Raw genomic sequence first — 21041 nt, 5'->3', positions numbered from 1 at the left:
TGTCTCCTTCGTAAATAAGTTTATAATACAAGCGTACATGTACTTCAACCCGATTGGAAAATGCTACAATAGATTGGATTGAAATGTGATACAAAACAGTGTATGCAAATGCATCTACTTGCAAGCAAAACTGATTATAAGATGCCGCATGTGAAAATCAGCACTGTACCATAATTATAGTAACACTTACTCCCAAAGAGTCCAAGCTGTAATCTAACTAGTGACGGTAGTTTGATTCAACGACAAACTCCAGCACCGCAGCAATTTAGTCGACTTCCGCACCGCTCACGACTCAAGACGAGATCATGAAGATGCTACAATATGCACTGGAACTGAAAGGAAATCTTATGCCAAACATCCACGAAGGAATCTCCTTCTGATCTTGCTCGACCATTCTTTCAATTGACAACTGATAACCAGCAGAAGATGTTCATGTACTGCATGATGTAGGAGATCTCCAAATAGGTTCGTTGTTCTGGAAATGCGTAGGGGTACCTGGCATAAGTAGGATATGACCCTCGTAGTCGGGTTATACCGTACCCTCATATAAATCCCTCCTGCTATCGCAGTCGGGATTTATATTCAGCCGGTATAACCCTCTGACTCGTGTTATATCCTCTACGCATCTCCACATCCTTACACAGACAGTATCTCCACATCCTTACACAGACAGTATCTCCACATCCTTACACAGACAGTATCTCCACATCCTTACACAGACAGTATCTCCACATCCTTACACAGACAGTATCTCCACATCCTTACACAGACAGTATCTCCACATCCTTACACAGACAGTACCACCACATTATTTCAGATTGATTCAGCAGCTCGCATAGCTCTTTGCCTCAGATTCCGCATCATTGCATGCAAGCACATGTATAGATATTCCCACACACTTCAGTAAGCTGAAGCAACAATGGCCAATGTTGTTCAGTAAGCTGAAGCAACAATGGCAAATGTTGCCAGCGCCAGTATGTACATGATAGTGGCCCGAAGTAGCCGTACGCAAAATGGCAACAACTACGATTGCAACAACAGCGACGACGACAACAACAACAACAACAACAACAACAACAACAACAACAACAACAACAACAACAACAACAACAACAACAACAACAACAACACCAGCAACAACAAAGCTCCTTACCAGCAATATCAGCTTGTCCTTCAATCAGCAACTTCTCAGCTTGAGCCTGCAATAAACAGCGGCAGCAGCAGCATAGTGTTCACGTTTACGTACATTGTTGGACGTGGTGGTTGAGATTCTGCGGGGAATAATTCTGGGAACGCGAATCCGATATAGCAGATGGTAATAGGGAATCTGTAACATGGTCCTTCGAGCCGGATAGAGTGCTACCATGAGAAAATTTGATTTCAGCTTACAACTGCAAGTGAGCCTCGACCTCTTGTCCCGAGATCCAAAAGAATGATCACTGCACGGTCGGCAGCAGATCAATATCCGTTGTGTCAGCATGGATACACCAGACAACCGCATGGAGCGGAAACTCAGAAGAATGCAAGGCGGTCATTACGCCGCCGTCGCAACACAGCGTGTTGCAAAGCGAATGAGATCGTGGAGACGCAAACACACGTCAATGGTGATGAATGCAAACAGGATCAGCTTCTGGAGGTGTCCCGTGCCGAGCTGGAAGCCAGAGAACGTGCAGCACACGTAAAGTGCCATTTGCCGCCATCAACGGAACCAAACGTTGCCCGACCGAAGTGCGGCAGGTAGAAGCAGGCAACGGCGGCTACTGAACACGGAGAGCAACAACCACCTGTTTGTGTTAACTCTCCCACGGTTCGTTACCAGGAGGGGGGGGGGGGGGATGTTGCTGCATGACTGCAAGTACCCTTTTCGTTCGTGCCTTCATACGCACGCACCCATTGTGTCACCTCCGTGAAGAGGCCATGATGATGATGATGATCATGATGATGATGATGATGATGATGTTTTCCCTTGTACGTACAGTGTTGGTACAACTACTCTTTGCCGACTCACTTTGCACACCTTTCTTATAATCACACGATTCCCCAGAACAAGGGCAGATGAATAAAGAACACCTTTTAACAACAAGAGCAACTCTAAGTTTGTGTCTGTTATGAGGGTTTTGCCCCGGGGCACTTGGATCTCACCCAAAACAAGGGTATGTTATATGCAGGGTATGTTACACTGAATTGTTTCACTATATGCAGCAACGCATGCACACAAAGCATGCATATAACTTACAGACGCCTCAGCCTTTGCCTGACCCGAAGACTCGACAGCGGCAGATTCTGCCTGCAATTCGAAGAGCTTCATGCGAGCCTCCTCAGCCAGCTACACATTGACAAACGTACAAGAGGACAGATTTGACACAATCAGTGCTATGGTTAGGGTCATTTTCTTCCCTAATCTTTCTCTGTATGCCCCAAGGAAGAGATGAATCAAGAGACAGACAGTCACACTAGACTGTGACTGTGTCTGGTCCAGTACACATGCAAACGAGCCAGCCAGCACCGTACAAAGCCATTGTAACCCAGCCACTGTAAGCCAGCCAGCACTGTTGTACAGCAAAGTCAGGGCAGTATCAAGATAGAAACATCGCGTTGCCATACTAGTACCTTTTCATTCTGAAGATTCTGACGTTCCAGATGACCGCGTGCTACTTGGTCGAGACGTGCTGCATCGTGCTGAGCCGACCGCTCAATGGAACTAGAAATATAGAGAAGAGAAGAGAAAAGAAGAGTGTGAAATACGATATGTACTTATGTATAAATGTCTTATTTCGCGATGGCTAGCCGGACGTAGGAAAGAAACGAGAAATGAGGTTTTTTGGGTCTTTTCCATGATGTTAATATTCGCTGCGCCCAAATACAGAGGCACCTATAGTATGCACACTACTCACTAGGTAGGTGCACCATTTCTTTTCAAGTTTTCTTCTTGCAGTTTGCAAGGGCAGTGTGCCAAATTTGTCGCCTTCACCCTTTTGAGTTGCCGAGTCGTGCCTCCCTGCAAGACAGCCTGCAATGCAGCGGCAAGTGCATAGGCAGCATGCCAGCAGCTGTCCAAGACCAAGACCAACAGCAACTATTAATTTAATATCTCAGTAGCCTGGTCTGAAAGTAGACTTGCAATTTGTTATAATTACTTCAAAGTCTAGTGAAGTAGGATGACAGGCAAAGAGGCTGCTCGAGGATATACCGTACTCACTTAAAAGAAGCCGAAAGTTTCTATTTTTCCAAAGCCAATTTAGAGGAGGCTCAATGCAAGAGGGTTTCTTTTCAAGAGGGCATTTGTTGTTTCAATGCATACCGGCATAAATCCAATCAAATCCCTAAGAAAACACCCTTGCATCCGTTACAGCATAAGCCGCAACACCCACCCTGTGTCTCAAGATACTGCTACTGGTGACGACACTGCATTGTTGGCGCTGCTCAACAACTGCCAGGTGGAATCTAAGGGGTGCACTCATCAGCACAGAGTACTGCTACTACTGCTACTACTGATGCTACTGATGCTACTCACTTTGTAGATATCTCAATGGCCATCTGCACAGACTTGGTCAGGCTGTCACGCATCCGAGCATCTGATGGTTCAATACTCTGAATGTCAATACCGGTGATCACCTAGACAAGAAACACATACATGTATGCATGCACATGTACATGCACGCATACACGCACGCATACACGCACGCATACACGCACGCATGCACACACGCATACACACACGCATACACACACACACACACACACGCATACACGCACGCATACACGCACGCATACACACACACACGCATACACGCACGCATACACACACGCATACACAAACACAGACACAATATTCGACACATGTAAGAATCGATTTGCACGTTTTGACCTCCGTAGTTTTTCTTGTCACTTCTGAACCCAACCAATATATTAACCCAACCAATATCAGTCATCAGGCCAGTCAGGAGGTAGTTTTGAAGGTGTATGTGTATGTGTATGTGTAAATATGTGTATGTGTAGATGTATGTGTAGATGTATGTGTATGCGTAGATGTATATTGTGTATGTGTATGAGTATGTGTATATGTATGTATATGTGTATGTGTAGATGTAAGATAGTAGAGGTGCAGAAGTGTACAGAGTAGACAACAAGGTGGTTTGGTATTTCTCTGTCATGGGCAGACTACTGGATGTTGGCAGTTTGACAAAAGACCTCTGCTCCATCCCTGGGATCGGGTAGACGGCAGTAGAATTGCTTTGCATACAGAATCATCGACCGGGATACTGTGAAATGCATCACGTCATGTGGACATGTTGTTTGTATCCTGTATCGAGGCAGCAGACAGCCACAGTACAGCTGTCACTACAACCATTGCCACTCTACACGACACCAATGCCCAGCCACAAGCCGCACACTCCAGATCAAAACGACAAAAAGCATTCGCACACACTCACCAGATTGTTAGCATCAAACTTTAGGCACGACTTGATCTTGCCATCCTCGTTCACTCCCAGCACAGCTGTGCGAATAATCCGCTGTGAGTTGCGATGAAACTCGTCAAACGAAATCTGCGCCACAGCGCCACGAATACGGCTAGCTGCAGACAACACAGGATTTCATGACATCACACCACAGATTATATTAGCATGATAAACATCAGGTCCTACCCGACACTGGAATACTGGGTTTGGTAACCTTACCTAAATGTTATCAATACTAAGGCCACAGCAAGTTAATTCTATGTTTCGCGTCGGATATTTTCTGGAAAAGTCACGCGGGCGGGCGGAAAAAAACAAAAACAGAAGAAAAAACAAAACTCCATTCTATGTGTACTGAGCCATGTTGCACACAGAATACCACTACTAAACTGTCACTTCTACCTGTATCCAAAACGACAACAAGTCCTCACAGGACAGCTGGCAGACTGGGCTGGAGCGATACAGAGATTTCATGGATGGCTCCTTCTGCATTTTGACATGAGTCGAGGGATCCCGCTCCATCACAATCGTGGAAAATCCCGATGTCCTTGACACCTGGAATCTCTGCTCGCTTGGTGAGCAGGCCCTACGCCATCACACAGCTTGAAAAAATAGAAATTTTCATCTCTCGCACCTTCTACGTACCATCGCCTGGAATGCAAGATTATCGAGAAGCTGATAACCTCTGATCTGCCATACTGGCTAGAGAATGTTCGCCGGAACAGCCATCGATTGGCTCGTCTAGGTTCTTTTTTTTTCTTGTCAAGGATTCGAAAAGGTACGCGGGCGGGTGACGCGAAACATAGAAATAACTTGGTGTGGCCTAATACTAAACACAGATGAAACTTGCTGCTGGAGCAAATGAGAGATAAGTACATCTACTCCAAAGGAGTCAGAGGGTTATCGATTCCTCATCCAGGCAAGCTAAACACTAACTATTTTCAAGATCATCCACACGGCCAAATTGTGTGTGTGTGTGTGTGTGTGTGTGCGTGCGCGCGCGCGTGTGTGCGTGTGTTGAGGTATGAGATATGATGTGACATGACTACTTGCCAAAGACAGGTGGCTATCCTATTACGTCTCATTGTCCTAGAAACAACAAAATGTGCTCTTCACGTACCAACTTGTCGACAGGCGAATCCAATGAAATCAGGCACTGCGAAGATTTTCGCTTCACACTCAGCGTTTCCACGCTCCACCTACAAAGCAACAATACAGATAACGGACATATCAAGAGGATAAACACATGTGGTGTCCCACGCCCTACCCTTCAATAGCATGATCAACAGATCTGCAGAGTGCGACCAGTCACCTGCCTGTGAATGTTAAATGCAGCATTAAAGGCAGATATGTATTGACATCAGATAAAACTTGGGAAATGGGAAAATCGTAGAAAAAATACCTCAAAGTGGTTGTTGAACGCCAGCTTGACGCTGAGTCGTGCGTGGTCAGACGTCTCCACCTGCATTGAACAGCACATGCACACGTATGCACGCACGCACGCACACACACACACACACACACACACACACACACACACGCACGCGCAAACACACACACACACACACACACACACGCACGCACACACACACACACACACACACACACACACACACACACACACACACACACACACACACACACACACACACAATGTAGACCCCATGAAAGACGTCGGTCTTTTCGAGGTCTATTTTTCTAGAGCTTGCTGCATCTTTTTTTCGTTTGTCTTCCTAATTTAAAGAAGAGGAACAGTGCAAGCAATATAATCTTGGATGTTGTTGAGTCATCCCAGCCCTGAAGAGTATAATATGCACATATTCTGTCGTGCGGGTTAATATCATGATGTTCTTCCACAACATAATGCCCATAGAGTACATAAGCCACTGGAGAATCCAACGTGCTAATTCGTGTTCATTCAACATATACATAGATATACCGGTATGTTGGATATTCACTGGTTTGAGGGAAAGACGCAAACGGGAGAAGTCTGAATGGCGGAAATCAAACTACCGGTTCTTTTTTATTGCTATTAACCCCTTTAGCGCGAGCGTCGTACTAGTACGACGCACATGAGTTGCATGCCCCACGGCCGTCGTACTAGTACGACGCGCGCTGTACACTGTACAGTGAACCTGCATCTCATAGTCGCGGAGTCCGTGTTGAGTCAATAGTGACTTGTTCAAACTATCGTAACTCACTGAATACTTGGTCGATTCTCACAATCGAAACATGTATCTGCAAGAGAAAACTCTCAGCTAGCGATAAAGACAATCGCCGAAGCGATGCGACTACCGGTTGTTGAGATATGCGACTCGACACGGCAAATTTCAACTCGATCTTTTTGCGCAGTCTGCAGAACGCGTATTTTCCATCATGGATCATTTTGCGCTACCTGCTGCCATGGAAACAAGATTCAAATGATGGTAGTGGATCCCATGAGTCCTCACAAAAAATTTGAGCTCGATACGAGCAAGGAGAGCGAAATGGCAGCTGAATATTTGAGCTCGGTTAGTCTTGGCCGTGCTCAAGTCTGTCGAGCGCGTGGATGGAGTTTGCCAGACTGTAGCACGGGGTTTTGGTTTCGCTCCGAGCTGGGTTTGACATCAGTTTGTTCCTCGTCTCAAGACCTTTCCAGGAAGCTCAAGATCGTGGAATTCGTCCAAGGGAAGGTAAAGTTATCGATCCTTGAGCAGCTAGTACTTTCATGGGAAAATGCGACTTTTACAGGTGTTGACGTGGGGCGCGCTCAGGTAGCGTCGTGCTAAAGAGGTTAACTAGCACACAAAGTACAGAGGCCACTGGAAATTTCGACGTGGCCTTTCACACCATTAGCCAGTGGCTTCCGTGCTCCGTGTGCCAAAAATAAGCAAACACACACATGGCCACACACATGAACACACACATGGCCACACACATGGCCACACACATGGCCACACACATGGCCACACACATGGCCACACACATGGCCACACACATGAACACACACATGGCCACACACATGAACACACACATGGACACACACATGAACACACACATGGACACACACATGAACACACACATGGACACACACATGAACACACACATGGACACACACATGAACACACACATGAACACACACATGGACACACACATGAACACACACATGAACACACACATGAACACACACATGAACACACACATGAACACACACATGAACACACACATGAACACACACATGAACACACACATGAACACACACATGAACACACACATGAACACACACATGAACACACACATGAACACACACATGAACATACACACAGATACTTAGTGTCGTACCTCAATGATATCGGTAGTGAAATCAGGTCCAAGCATCAATGCCAACGACTTGAGTGCACCTTCTTTCTTTGGTTTGCCAGCTAATTCACAGAGGGGAAAGCACATTTCCATAGAAAAGGGAACGATTGCTATTATGCAACTCACTTGAATAGTAATGCAATGCCCCAATGCCGAGCACACATATGGGGCGCACTGTTTCAAGTCCCTTGCAACAAATGCTCAACTCAACTTTATCCAGCCATGGCAGAGTTGGACAAGCGTACAATAGCCACTTATCATGGCTGCACGGCTACAGAAGACAATGATCATGCATGGCATTGCATTACGGTACATTGTATTGCACTGTGCTACTACTCATGCACACTCTACTCTAGCTGTGCAGGAAACTCACCACTCAGTGACAGCACATTGAAATTCTCATGATAGCCAAGGGTGGCCTACGACAGCACACACACAAACAAGATCATGATAGTCACAGGTGTGATGATCAGTTGATCACAGGCAAAATGATCACAAGAGTGATGGTCACAAGAAAGGTGGGTACAGACAAGATAGACACAAACAAACAAACAAATGGACACGGACAAGATGGGCAACGCACAGACAGGATGAATATAAAATGCATCCTGATCATGGTTATAATAACTTGGTTGTTGAGCCAATAGTATTAATTCAGAAAGAAGAAAGGGCCAATAAGTTACGAGTTATGACTAACAGTCCACCAAGGTAACGAGATAATTATACAGTCAGGTAGTGCGACAACAAGGCACAAAACTGACAAGGATATTGAGACATTCGACGACCTGACACCTAGCTCCAACACATCTACGAAGCGCAAACCAACAACCTTCCAACTTGGAAGGCTCAGGTTAGGAAAGGTCCAAAGAGGGGAAGGAAATGTCTCACGGCAACAAAGAACGCCGAACGTTACTGGATGATAATGAGACTAGTAAGACAATTGGACATATTAGCCTTACTACAACCCGACGACGCAACGCAACAGACCACCCAACTTGGGAGGCTCAAGACTACGCAATAAACATAGAACGGGAAGCTGAGCGAAGACGAATTGTGACAAACCAAAGCGCCAACATCCTACCGAACTCGTAAGTACAATAACAACTCGTAGATGTGTTGGAGCTAGGTGTCAGGTCGTTGAATGTCTCAATATCCTTGTCAGTTTTGTGCCTTGTCGCACTATCTGACTGTATATTATCTCGTTACCTTGGTGGACTGTTAGTCATAACTAGTAACTTATTGGCCCTTTCTTCTTTCTTGATCATGGCAAGAGTACTCTTGATCACGGGTATGATAGACAATACAAGCAACATTGCAGGTAATCTATAGGTAATCATGTCATGCAGTCAAGGTGTCTGCGTATCATCACGATACATGATAGTATTATGTCATGCAGCCAAAGTGTATGCATAACATCATGATACATGTATCATGTCATGCAGTCAAGGTGTATGGGGTATGTGTAACATCATGATACATGTATCATGTCATGCAGTCAAGGTGTCTGGGGTATGCGTAACATCATGATACAGGTATCATGTCATGCAGTCAAGGTGTCTGGGGTATGCGTAACATCATGATACATGTATGAGTAGAGTAGTAGCACAGGATGGGACATACCAGATCAGGTCCAAAGACGACACGGGCTCTCTGGCGCTGGTAGTCATAGACCTGCACAGCTGTGTTGTGCGGACATCTGTACGTCACTAGACGAGAAGGATCACGCTGTACACGTACACACACACGGACACACACACGCGCACACACGCGCACACATACACACACACACACATGCACACACGCACACACACACACACACACACACACATACACACATACACACATGCCAGTGGCGGATCCAGAGATCTCTACGGGAGGGGGGGGGGGGGGGTTCCAGTATAGTCAAAACTGAATAGCTGATACATGTACATGGACACGCATATGGTTGCCAGTAGTACATTTACGAAATTTAGGGGGTTCCACGGAACCCCTCCTGGATCCGCCCCTGCATGCACACATGCAAATACACACTTGTATTTGTACAGGGTCACTGTGAAAAATTGGACGGGCCTCTCTGGGGAGAGGGGCAAGAAATTCTGAATAAATCATGGAATGATGTTTCAATCGGCGATTGAACTAGAACTCACACATTTCTCTCGTGGTGGTGGAATTTCCCACTGTTAGTACTTTGTGAACATCCTCAGGGAAATACGAAAAATGTGAAGAATTAGAGAAAACTCACAAGGACTGCAATGTTAAAATTCTACAAGTACAATGAAACTAGTACTTCAGAAGGAGAAGCGAGTGCTTTTCAGCACAAATACTTTCGATTAGCTATTCTGAAGACATTGCACATGTGCACCTACCGGTCCCATTAGCAGTGCTGGGTCAACAGATGTCTCGAAATACGCCACCTTGCGAATGCTCTCATCACCAAGACCACCGCCAGACCTGCCAGAAGTGATGAAGTCATGCAGGTAAGTAAGTATGTTCAGATTATTAGGTAGGTTGAATAGAGTGAGAATGTGCCAGCACACAAGGAATGTACTATTGAGCAAAGAAAACAGTCACCCCATATTGACCAGTATCCTCACTGCACCAAAGTCGAAGGATAGAGGCTACACAAAAGACATCATCGCATATGCTTTGCATGGCGTGTATGGAGTAAAAACCAATGCTAGTTTTGTATTGTGCGGCAAACCGAGCTAGTTTGTATTCAGCTAGTAAGTTTGTATTGAATGGCATGCCACGGAAACAGTGCTACTTCCATGTAGCAAACCAGTGCCTGCACGCCATGCAAACAGTGCTAGTTCCGAGTGGCAAATCAGTGCCTGCACGCCATTGCACCACTGCTTTGCACCTCCATACAAAGGGTCTCAAACAAATGACGCAATCGCATTGACGAAAATCTATACAAAGCCTCCAGTCGTACACATCACTCCTAGGACAGAAAGAGCAAGTGGCGTACATACTTACTTCAGCATAGCCTCAACTTCTGTAGGTAGAGTCTTCGGAATGAGCTGCTCTGTTGCAGTCAGTAGATATGATTGTGGGCCAAGCACAGTGCGCACCTGAACACAACATACATCCACACATCCACCACAATAAGCACACACACACACACATACGCACGCGCGCACGCACACACACACACACACTTGTACTTGCTCACTGCCATGACTGGTCACGCGAATCTCCCCCAAAGAGGGGAGAGAGATTCAAAAGAAATCTTGGAAAGATGACTCAATCGGCTATTGAACCGCCCAACAGCCGACATCCCCTGGAATCCCCAAACTCTGGGTGGACTTGAAAATGATCCCACGTATGGGCTCACCACATCTCAGAAAGGGGATGAGAACAAGATGCAGAAAAGGGATTGACGGCATCAGGGTACCTGTCCTGCCGTCGTGGGATCCAACTGCATTCAGCCCTGCCCCCAGTGAAGGCAATACTTGCTACTAGTGTGGGCGGCTAGATCAGAGTGGATCGGGCGGAGTGGCGGAGAACAACAAATCAGTTGGCTCCTTGTAGCATGGCAGATAACAACTCCCATATCAACGAGTCAGTGCTGTCTGATAGTCGCTTTGTGCGTGAAACTCAGAGTCACAGCCGAGTCACAGCAATGCACTTTTCTTTGCCTTTCTCTGTACGTGTATATGCATCAAAGACAATAATTCTACGAGTAGTCGAACATATACAGTGTGCGGTGTGCAGCGTAGAAATGAATCGGCTACTGTTGTTTCATTAGGAGTGGAGTACAAGCGACAGGTGCATATATACCTTTCCAGACTGAGTCTCTCGCACGTAAATACCCTCATTCTTGCCGAGAGGAATGGCTTTCCTACAGAACCAGACAAAACACGGTGAACAGCATCATGAGCAGGAGCACGTGGCGTTCTGTCCTTTCAACAACATTTCTCCCTTTTCTCACCTCATGATAAAAGCGCAACATGACAACAAATCCGGCTGCCCACTATTACAAACAGTGTGGAGTTGTTTTTCATGCACAACTCCTTGACAATCACATTAGAAACTCCAGTTGACAGTAAACATGCCCGGTCACACATACTCCACACAGGGTACAAGTAGCAATCTGGTAAAATTCACCACCGGTTTCTTTCACCGCCACCACCGTAGTGGCGCACATAAAGGCCCACGTGCTTATGAGTGAGTTTTTGCGTTATTTGCTATTTTTGTGGGTCGGTTTGTCGGTTTGCATGCGCTTGAGTTGCTAGTGTACCGGTGCCTTGTATTACTTGTGAGGGTGCGCTTATGCCCGGATATAGGCACATGCGCTTAAATGCGCGTCACTACGGTACCAAGTCACGCCTAGTGTCTGGATAGCGCCTGGAGTCTGGATAAAGCATAGCTGAAGATACTGCCGAAAACATTAGGCACATGACATGTTGTATTGATGGAAACACTGCTATACTTGGGTCTGCTAAAGCAAGGTGTGATGGAGTTTAGATTTGATGTCGAAGGCAAGCCGAAATAATCCTTAAAATGTTACCTTTTTTCGACAATGCTGACTTGGATACAGGGGGTGAAGTCACATGGTCCACGAATCATCCAGATGTCACCAGGACTACGCTTCTTGGCATCGTCTCCCTCACCGTCAGTGAATTCCTCCATAGCACGCAGCAGCAGTGCCTCGTCATCTCCCATAATGTGAACCGCTTCAATCTTGTTGACATGCTCACCTGGTAATGGTCAAGACAACACCAGATTACGTAAAGACAAATGTATAGACAATGAAGAGTGGTGTAATCATACGCCAGCACTAAGCAGTGGAAGTATACACAAGCATACAGCACAGTTCTAACACTGTGGCAGATAGATGACATATCTTGTAATGCACAGAAAAAACACTAATGTGGGAGCCACTGTAAGACATGTATATATAACGAGGAAGCAAATCTAACGTTTTAACGGATGACATTTCTTCGTTATAATAAGATCCGTTGAGGCCGTACTGCTTCATATAATGCTGTGTGTGGATATGGCAGAATACTGCAAGATCGTTAATATATCTTCTCGTTAACCTATGAATTTTGGACAATCGTTAAATTTGCGACTCGTTATAATAACATGTCTTACAGCAATTGGTAAAAGGCCACTGTTAAGCGGCTTTGCTCCAGCCCGTTGACACAGCGCTTTGACACTTATATAGATAGCAAACTTGCCATTGACCATCATTGTCTTCAATCAGGCTATTTACACCTGGTCGGTGGATATTGTCTTGCACTGAAGTGTTTAGTTTGAGAGTGGAGTACTGCAAATGGAGGCATTCCATTTCTCCGCTACGCTGATATCAATCATTGGCTGTCGGTTTCATAATGCCCGTCTTCTAGACATCATCATCGCAAGTGGGAGGTACCTTCCCTGTTGCCGCCACCACACTCCATGGCAGACACTACAACTGAGCTATGGAGCTCCACAAGATCATGGCAGAAGCCCTCGATCGACTACAGTGCCAGGCATATATTCAGTAGCTCGATTCACCCCCGAGCAATGGCAAGATGCACTCTCTGAAGCTCTGGAGCTGCGTAACGGGTGACAACGTGAGTGCTTCCAGTCATGCACAGACTTTCTTGATTTCGACTTTGGCTTCAAGGATTTCTGCCGAGAGAAGTTGCAAATCTCAGCAATGTTCTTGTTCTGCTCAAGCCATATCGGCCTAGTGGTTCTTAAAGGGGAAGTTAAGGCAAAAATTAAAATTTCACCAGTTGTAGTCTTCGGGGTGCTGAGTCGAATGGTCTTGGTCCGAGAAAGCTGAGACGCTCCCTTCCTACTTGAATCCCAATCGAACTCGCGCACTTCCACCGAAACTGGGTGACTGCGCCCTACGAGATGGGGATTTGTATGCAAAATGTCACTAAAAGCGCCGTTTCGTTCTTATAAAAGCACGGATGACCGCGATTGGCCCATATGTTGTAGTCTTTTGGACGCTGAGTCGACTGGTTTTGGTCCGAAAAGGCTGCGATGCAGCGTTCCTCCTTTATTCCCAATCGAACATGGTTGAACAAGTGGTCACGTGCTCCTGGGTGCCCAAATCACCTGGTCACCACGCCAGCAGGCGACAACTTTCACACCAAGGTTCAACTCGAGTTCAACTCGAGTGACAGGACTGCACCCAAAAAAGGTCAAACAGGCTAGTAAGTTGTACCCTGCAGGCACGGTGACCAGGTGACTGGTGTACGCAGGAGCACGTGACCGCTTGTTCGACCATGTTCGATTGGGAATAAAGGAGGAACGCTGCATCGCAGCCTTTTCGGACCAAAACCAGTCGACTCAGCGTCCAAAAGACTACAACATATGGGCCAATCGCGGTCATCCGTGCTTTTATAAGAACGAAACGGCGCTTTTAGTGACATTTTGCATACAAATCCCCATCTCGTAGGGCGCAGTCACCCAGTTTCGGTGGAAGTGCGCGAGTTCGATTGGGATTCAAGTAGGAAGGGAGCGTCTCAGCTTTCTCGGACCAAGACCATTCGACTCAGCACCCCGAAGACTACAACTGGTGAAATTTTAATTTTTGCCTTAACTTCCCCTTTAACCTTCACTTCATCCGTCGGCAACCACTGGTAACTGGAACCTGCATGGGTCCCGTGTCCTTCGCCTACAATCAACAAATTGATGGCAGGTACCTGGGCCTCAACTCTATTCGAGCCACCCCTCCCCTGCTTGCACAGTCTAGACCATACCAAGGGCATTACAATCGTTTAAAACACAGGCCATACCTGGTCGCAGGAAGAAAGAGCTTGGCCCGGTACGCAGCTCTCGCTGGCCTAGCTGATTGTGACCGTCCTCGCCGACAGGGTCCATGACAACGCAGTACTGCTTGGATGTCAAGACAGTCTTCTTCACAGACTTTATCACTTCCTGAAATGTACGTACATGAATGCATATGTACGCAAGAACACACACACACACAACACATATGCACGCACGCACGCACACACACACACGCACACACACACAACATTACCTACAGCACTTGATCCACTGTAGAAATGCCGTCTCCAATCTGGCTTCACCCGGCTGATAGCATCAAACATCACCAGATACTTTCAACATTTACAATCAATATGCTCATCAAAAGTGTAGGTACTGACCAAAGAACAAGGCGTCACAGCTTGTACATTTCTCTACAAAATGTTTGATTCGTACAATGTCTTGTCACATGTATTTACCACTACATGTACATGCACTTCCAAGCCCTTCTACCTAGGAAAAACACCACTAAACAAGTCAAAGATGGGACCCATTAGCCCACTCATGGCATGTGCATCCACTAGGGAGTTATTATAAACCCAGGAGAGGGCATACAAGTGGAAAAGTACAGGTGAGGTGTGCCTCGCGCGTCTTGGTGAAGTCCCTGTTCGGGAATCACCAAGTTGCATTCACCATATCACAATTTTCTGTTTTGTTTGGTTTGAGTGGCCAGTACACTCCACAGGATAATGTGCTAGCACTAAACAAAGCTACTCAGAGAAACAGTAACTGTTATAGATAGTCAACTTGCAGATGGTTTTCTTGAGGTCATGAATTATTATTAGGGCTCAAACGGTTAGTCCGATTAACCGGTTGCAGACCGGTTAGGAAGAATTAACGGTTAACCGATAAAGATAACGGTTACGCAGTAACTTTTCAGTCAATTTTTCAAGTATCAGGTCGTTGCAAAGTATGCATTTTCGCAGGCTGTCGCACGCATACGCAATTTCTGGGCTGTCAACTGGGTCATATCAGTATTCTGGTCTCTTGGTGTGAGAGTATGTATGAATGAGCATGCAAGAGAATGTACATGTGTGCGTTGTACTGAAAAGGGTACATTTTTTGAATGAGTATAGTCAAATATACGGTTAAAAAAGAGTCCGCAGGATTGCCGCGGCTTATAGGTTATAACCGTTAAACCGACCGTTAGCTTAGCAGTTAACCGTCAGGGGTAAAACCGTGACCGTTTGAGCCCTAATTATTATGCCCTGGAAAGTACTCAGGAGAAAATAAATAAATAAACAACATTGTACAAAATCGTACTATGTCAAACAGGATCAGAGGAAAGCAGTGGCATGTCCCAGGTTTATACAACTCCGCGGTGTTAACATACCTCGCTGACTCCAGGTACATAGTAATCTGTGTCCTTGTTTGTGACCATGTACAGCTCACCAGCACACCTGTAGGGGCCAGAATGCCAAGCAGCCCATTGCCCAAACCACACACACATACACATACAAATGATGATGCTTCGATATTACCTTGCTGGTTCTCGCTTGATATCCTCTCCTTCCTTTCATGGAAGTTGATTCTGTGCATGTCTGTGCTGTCGTACTTCGCACTAAGCCAGATTACTGAAGTACTCTATTGTCTGTGCACAGTCGTTCATTCTTTGTTCCGTCTACGTGATGAGAAAAATCTGCCGATTCGTACTTTACTTTCTCCATCACTTTGAGTTCCCCATAGTATTCGATGATTCATGCCAGGGAGTCGTATACAGTGGTCCCTCTATAATCCGGCACCATTTGTGCCACGAAAATCTGCTGGATTAGGGAGGGTGCTGGATAAACAAATCTGATTTACTGCTGCAATGTGCATGAAGAAATATTTGGCTACTGAAAATTGTGCTGGTTTATCGAGGGTGCTGGATTATAAAGTGCCGGATTAGAGAGGGACGACTGTATTACCGACTCCCTGATTCAGGCCAGTGAGACAACATCTGGTTTAAAAAAAAAAGAAGAATTAATAGTTGGGACCTTCAAGGCTACCCAGACTGAAAACAGAGATTTGTAATAGAGATGTGTTCTAGATCGTGTTACAGTTAGAAATTGTACGAGCTCGTACATAAAAAAAGGAGGAACTCTACAAAGCTTGAAGAAAGGGGATGGCTAGAACATGATAGAACAAGTTCTGGTATCGCTTTCACACACAACACATACTATGTTCTGGTATCGCTTTCACACACAACACATACTATGTTCTGGTATCGCTTTCACACACAACACATACTATGTTCTGGTATCGCTTTCACACACAACACATACTATGTTCTGGTATCGCTTTCACACACAACACATACTATGTTCTGGTATCGCTTTCACACACAACACATACTATGTTCTGGTATCGCTTTCACACACAACACATACTATGTTCTGGTATCGCTTTCACACACAACACATACTATGTTCTGGTATCGCTTTCACACACAACACATACTATGTTCTGGTATCGCTTTCACACACAACACATACTATGTTCTGGTATCGCTTTCACACACAACACATACTATGCTCTGGTATCGCTTTCACACACAACACATACTATGTTCTGGTATCGCTTTCACACACAACACATACTATGTTCTGGTATCGCTTTCACACACAACACATACTATGTTCTGGTATCGCTTTCACACACAACAGATACTATGTTCTGGTATCGCTTTCACACACAACAGATACTATGTTCTGGTATCGCTTTCACACACAACAGATACTATGTTCTGGTATCGCTTTCACACACAACAGATACTATGTTCTGGTATCGCTTTCACACACAACAGATACTATGTTCTGGTATCGCTTTCACACACAACAGATACTAAATGGCAAACGCCTGCGCCTAACTGTTACTTCTGTCAAACCAAAACAAAAACCTGGAACTACTTAGAAGGACACCCATTCGATTGTGGTGACGCCGCGCTGCAGTACGTAATGCGCAAAAGGCCTATTGAAAGACGCCAGGATTGTTCGACATGGACGTCTGGACTCTGTGCTGGCTGAGTGATCACGTGGAGAGAGAGAGAGAGAGAGAGAGAGAGAGAGGGAGAGAGAGAGAGAGAGAGAGAGAGAGGGAGAACTCCTTGGTTTTGCATTGACACGCGAAAGCACAACAATTCTCCTTCGCAGAATGGACGCGCGCACTGTTGTGCTGGTACACGAGAGACTGGCCTGCCTCTGACTAAGGGTGCGTTTACACGACAGCGCTGGACCATTTTTGCATTTTCGATCCCGCGACGCTTCATGCGTTCTCGGGTGTTTACACGCGAACGCTCTGCGTGAATGGAAATGCAGTCCACACGTGCCGTACTGTTCAATTTTCGGCGCGAATATCCACAATCAGCATGTGCAGATCCAAGAATGGCACAAGGACACTCACAGCCATGCCAAGAATGGCACAAGGACACTCACAGCCATGCCAAGAATGGCACAAGGACACTCATAGCCATGCCAAGTGAAGAATGGCACAAGGACACTCACAGCCATGCCAAGTGAAGTTTTGGCCTTCTGTTTCCTGCTTCGCTTGTCGACTTGTTGCTCGTACTGGGTCTTTTTTCCTCTTCAGCATAATTTTGCTTATTGACATTTCAAGCACGCCACTGGAATTTCTGTATGGTCCTACACAATACTGAGTAGAATCCGAATGTATACCGTCTTTTGTTGGTCTTGCACTCAGCTCTTTGATCAGTTCCATTTTTGTTACGTAGCTTGCTTGTGAGACCCTGCGACACACCTTTCTCGTCTGTCACAGCACGGCAAGCTTCTTCCTCTTGTGTTCAGACATTTTTCACTTTTCTTTTTTCTGGTCTATTTTCTGTTCCTGTTGTTGTCGTTGTTTGTTTGTTTGTTTGTTTGTTTATTTAGAGTCGAAGAACAAACAGGCAAATTCCCCTAATTACATGATATCGACTAAAAAGGAAAATAAAGTATAAAAGGCCAATGAAGGTAATGATACTGAGTAGAGTGGGTAATGATACTGAGTAGAGTGGGTAATGATACTGAGTAGAGTGGGTAATGATACTGAGTAGAGTGGGTAATGATACTGAGTAGAGTGGGTAATGATACTGAGTAGAGTGGGTAATGATACTGAGTAGAGTGGGTAATGATACTGAGTAGAGTGGGTAATGATACTGAGTAGAGTGGGTAATGATACTGAGTAGAGTGGGTAATGATACTGAGTAGAGTGGGTAATGATACTGAGTAGAGTGGGTAATGATACTGAGTAGAGTGGGTAATGATACTGAGTAGAGTGGGTAATGATACTGAGTAGAGTGGGTAATGATACTGAGTAGAGTGGGTAATGATACTGAGTAGAGTGGGTAATGATACTGAGTAGAGTGGGTAATGATACTGAGTAGAGTGGGTAATGATACTGAGTAGAGTGGGTAATGATACTGAGTAGAGTGGGTAATGATACTGAGTAGAGTGGGTAATGATACTGAGTAGAGTGGGTAATGATACTGAGTAGAGTGGGTAATGATACTGAGTAGAGTGGGTAATGATACTGAGTAGAGTGGGTAATGATACTGAGTAGAGTGGGTAATGATACTGAGTAGAGTGGGTAATGATACTGAGTAGAGTGGGTAATGATACTGAGTAGAGTGGGTAATGATACTGAGTAGAGTGGGTAATGATACTGAGTAGAGTGGGTAATGATACTGAGTAGAGTGGGTAATGATACTGAGTAGAGTGGGTAATGATACTGAGTAGAGTGGGTAATGATACTGAGTAGAGTGGGTAATGATACTGAGTAGAGTGGGTAATGATACTGAGTAGAGTGGGTAATGATACTGAGTAGAGTGGGTAATGATACTGAGTAGAGTGGGTAATGATACTGAGTAGAGTGGGTAATGATACTGAGTAGAGTGGGTAATGATACTGAGTAGAGTGGGTAATGATACTGAGTAGAGTGGGTAATGATACTGAGTAGAGTGGGTAATGATACTGAGTAGAGTGGGTAATGATACTGAGTAGAGTGGGTAATGATACTGAGTAGAGTGGGTAATGATACTGAGTAGAGTGGGTAATGATACTGAGTAGAGTGGGTAATGATACTGAGTAGAGTGGGTAATGATACTGAGTAGAGTGGGTAATGATACTGAGTAGAGTGGGTAATGATACTGAGTAGAGTGGGTAATGATACTGAGTAGAGTGGGTAATGATACTGAGTAGAGTGGGTAATGATACTGAGTAGAGTGGGTAATGATACTGAGTAGAGTGGGTAATGATACTGAGTAGAGTGGGTAATGATACTGAGTAGAGTGGGTAATGATACTGAGTAGAGTGGGTAATGATACTGAGTAGAGTGGGTAATGATACTGAGTAGAGTGGGTAATGATACTGAGTAGAGTGGGTAATGATACTGAGTAGAGTGGGTAATGATACTGAGTAGAGTGGGTAATGATACTGAGTAGAGTGGGTAATGATACTGAGTAGAGTGGGTAATGATACTGAGTAGAGTGGGTAATGATACTGAGTAGAGTGGGTAATGATACTGAGTAGAGTGGGTAATGATACTGAGTAGAGTGGGTAATGATACTGAGTAGAGTGGGTAATGATACTGAGTAGAGTGGGTAATGATACTGAGTAGAGTGGGTAATGATACTGAGTAGAGTGGGTAATGATACTGAGTAGAGTGGGTAATGATACTGAGTAGAGTGGGTAATGATACTGAGTAGAGTGGGTAATGATACTGAGTAGAGTGGGTAATGATACTGAGTAGAGTGGGTAATGATACTGAGTAGAGTGGGTAATGATACTGAGTAGAGTGGGTAATGATACTGAGTAGAGTGGATAATGATACTGAGTAGAGTGGGTAATGATACTGAGTAGAGTGGGTAATGATACTGAGTAGAGTGGGTAATGATACTGAGTAGAGTGGGTAATGATACTGAGTAGAGTGGGTAATGATACTGAGTAGAGTGGGTAATGATACTGAGTAGAGTGGGTAATGATACTGAGTAGAGTGGGTAATGATACTGAGTAGAGTGGGTAATGATACTGAGTAGAGTGGGTAATGATACTGAGTAGAGTGGGTAATGATACTGAGTAGAGTGGGTAGTGATACTGAGTAGAGTGGGTAATGATACTGAGTAGAGTGGGTAATGATACTGAGTAGAGTGGGTAATGATACTGAGTAGAGTGGGTAATGATACTGAGTAGAGTGGGTAATGATACTGAGTAGAGTGGGTAGTGATACTGAGTAGAGTGGGTAATGATACTGAGTAGAGTGGGTAATGATACTGAGTAGAGTGGGTAATGATACTGAGTAGAGTGGGTAATGATACTGAGTAGAGTGGGTAATGATACTGAGTAGAGTGGGTAATGATACTGAGTAGAGTGGGTAATGATACTGAGTAGAGTGGGTAATGATACTGAGTAGAGTGGGTAATGATACTGAGTAGAGTGGGTAATGATACTGAGTAGAGTGGGTAATGATACTGAGTAGAGTGGATAATGATACTGAGTA

General features: G+C 45.1%; 1 protein-coding gene across 1 annotated transcript in view; it reads right to left on the bottom strand.

The window, feature by feature from the left end:
* LOC135806579 (major vault protein-like) overlaps positions 1 to 21041 on the bottom strand; it is a 34970-nt gene that overhangs the window by 5185 nt on the left and 8744 nt on the right. Inside the window, exons 9-24 of the mRNA XM_065320775.1 lie at positions 15904 to 15970; positions 14537 to 14678; positions 12307 to 12496; positions 11577 to 11637; positions 10773 to 10867; positions 10163 to 10247; positions 9417 to 9521; positions 8170 to 8215; positions 7779 to 7858; positions 5860 to 5919; positions 5578 to 5656; positions 4434 to 4576; positions 3515 to 3615; positions 2611 to 2701; positions 2237 to 2326; positions 1154 to 1199 (exon numbers count right to left, since the gene is read on the bottom strand). Coding sequence (XP_065176847.1) covers positions 1154 to 1199; positions 2237 to 2326; positions 2611 to 2701; positions 3515 to 3615; positions 4434 to 4576; positions 5578 to 5656; positions 5860 to 5919; positions 7779 to 7858; positions 8170 to 8215; positions 9417 to 9521; positions 10163 to 10247; positions 10773 to 10867; positions 11577 to 11637; positions 12307 to 12496; positions 14537 to 14678; positions 15904 to 15970 — 1481 coding nt within the window. The remainder of the gene's footprint in view (positions 1 to 1153; positions 1200 to 2236; positions 2327 to 2610; positions 2702 to 3514; positions 3616 to 4433; positions 4577 to 5577; positions 5657 to 5859; positions 5920 to 7778; positions 7859 to 8169; positions 8216 to 9416; positions 9522 to 10162; positions 10248 to 10772; positions 10868 to 11576; positions 11638 to 12306; positions 12497 to 14536; positions 14679 to 15903; positions 15971 to 21041) is intronic.

The sequence above is a fragment of the Sycon ciliatum genome, chromosome 1 (assembly GCF_964019385.1).
Source record: "Sycon ciliatum chromosome 1, ocSycCili1.1, whole genome shotgun sequence".
Classification (NCBI taxonomy): Eukaryota; Metazoa; Porifera; class Calcarea; order Leucosolenida; family Sycettidae; genus Sycon; species Sycon ciliatum.
This window is presented reverse-complemented; position numbering and strand designations above follow the sequence as displayed.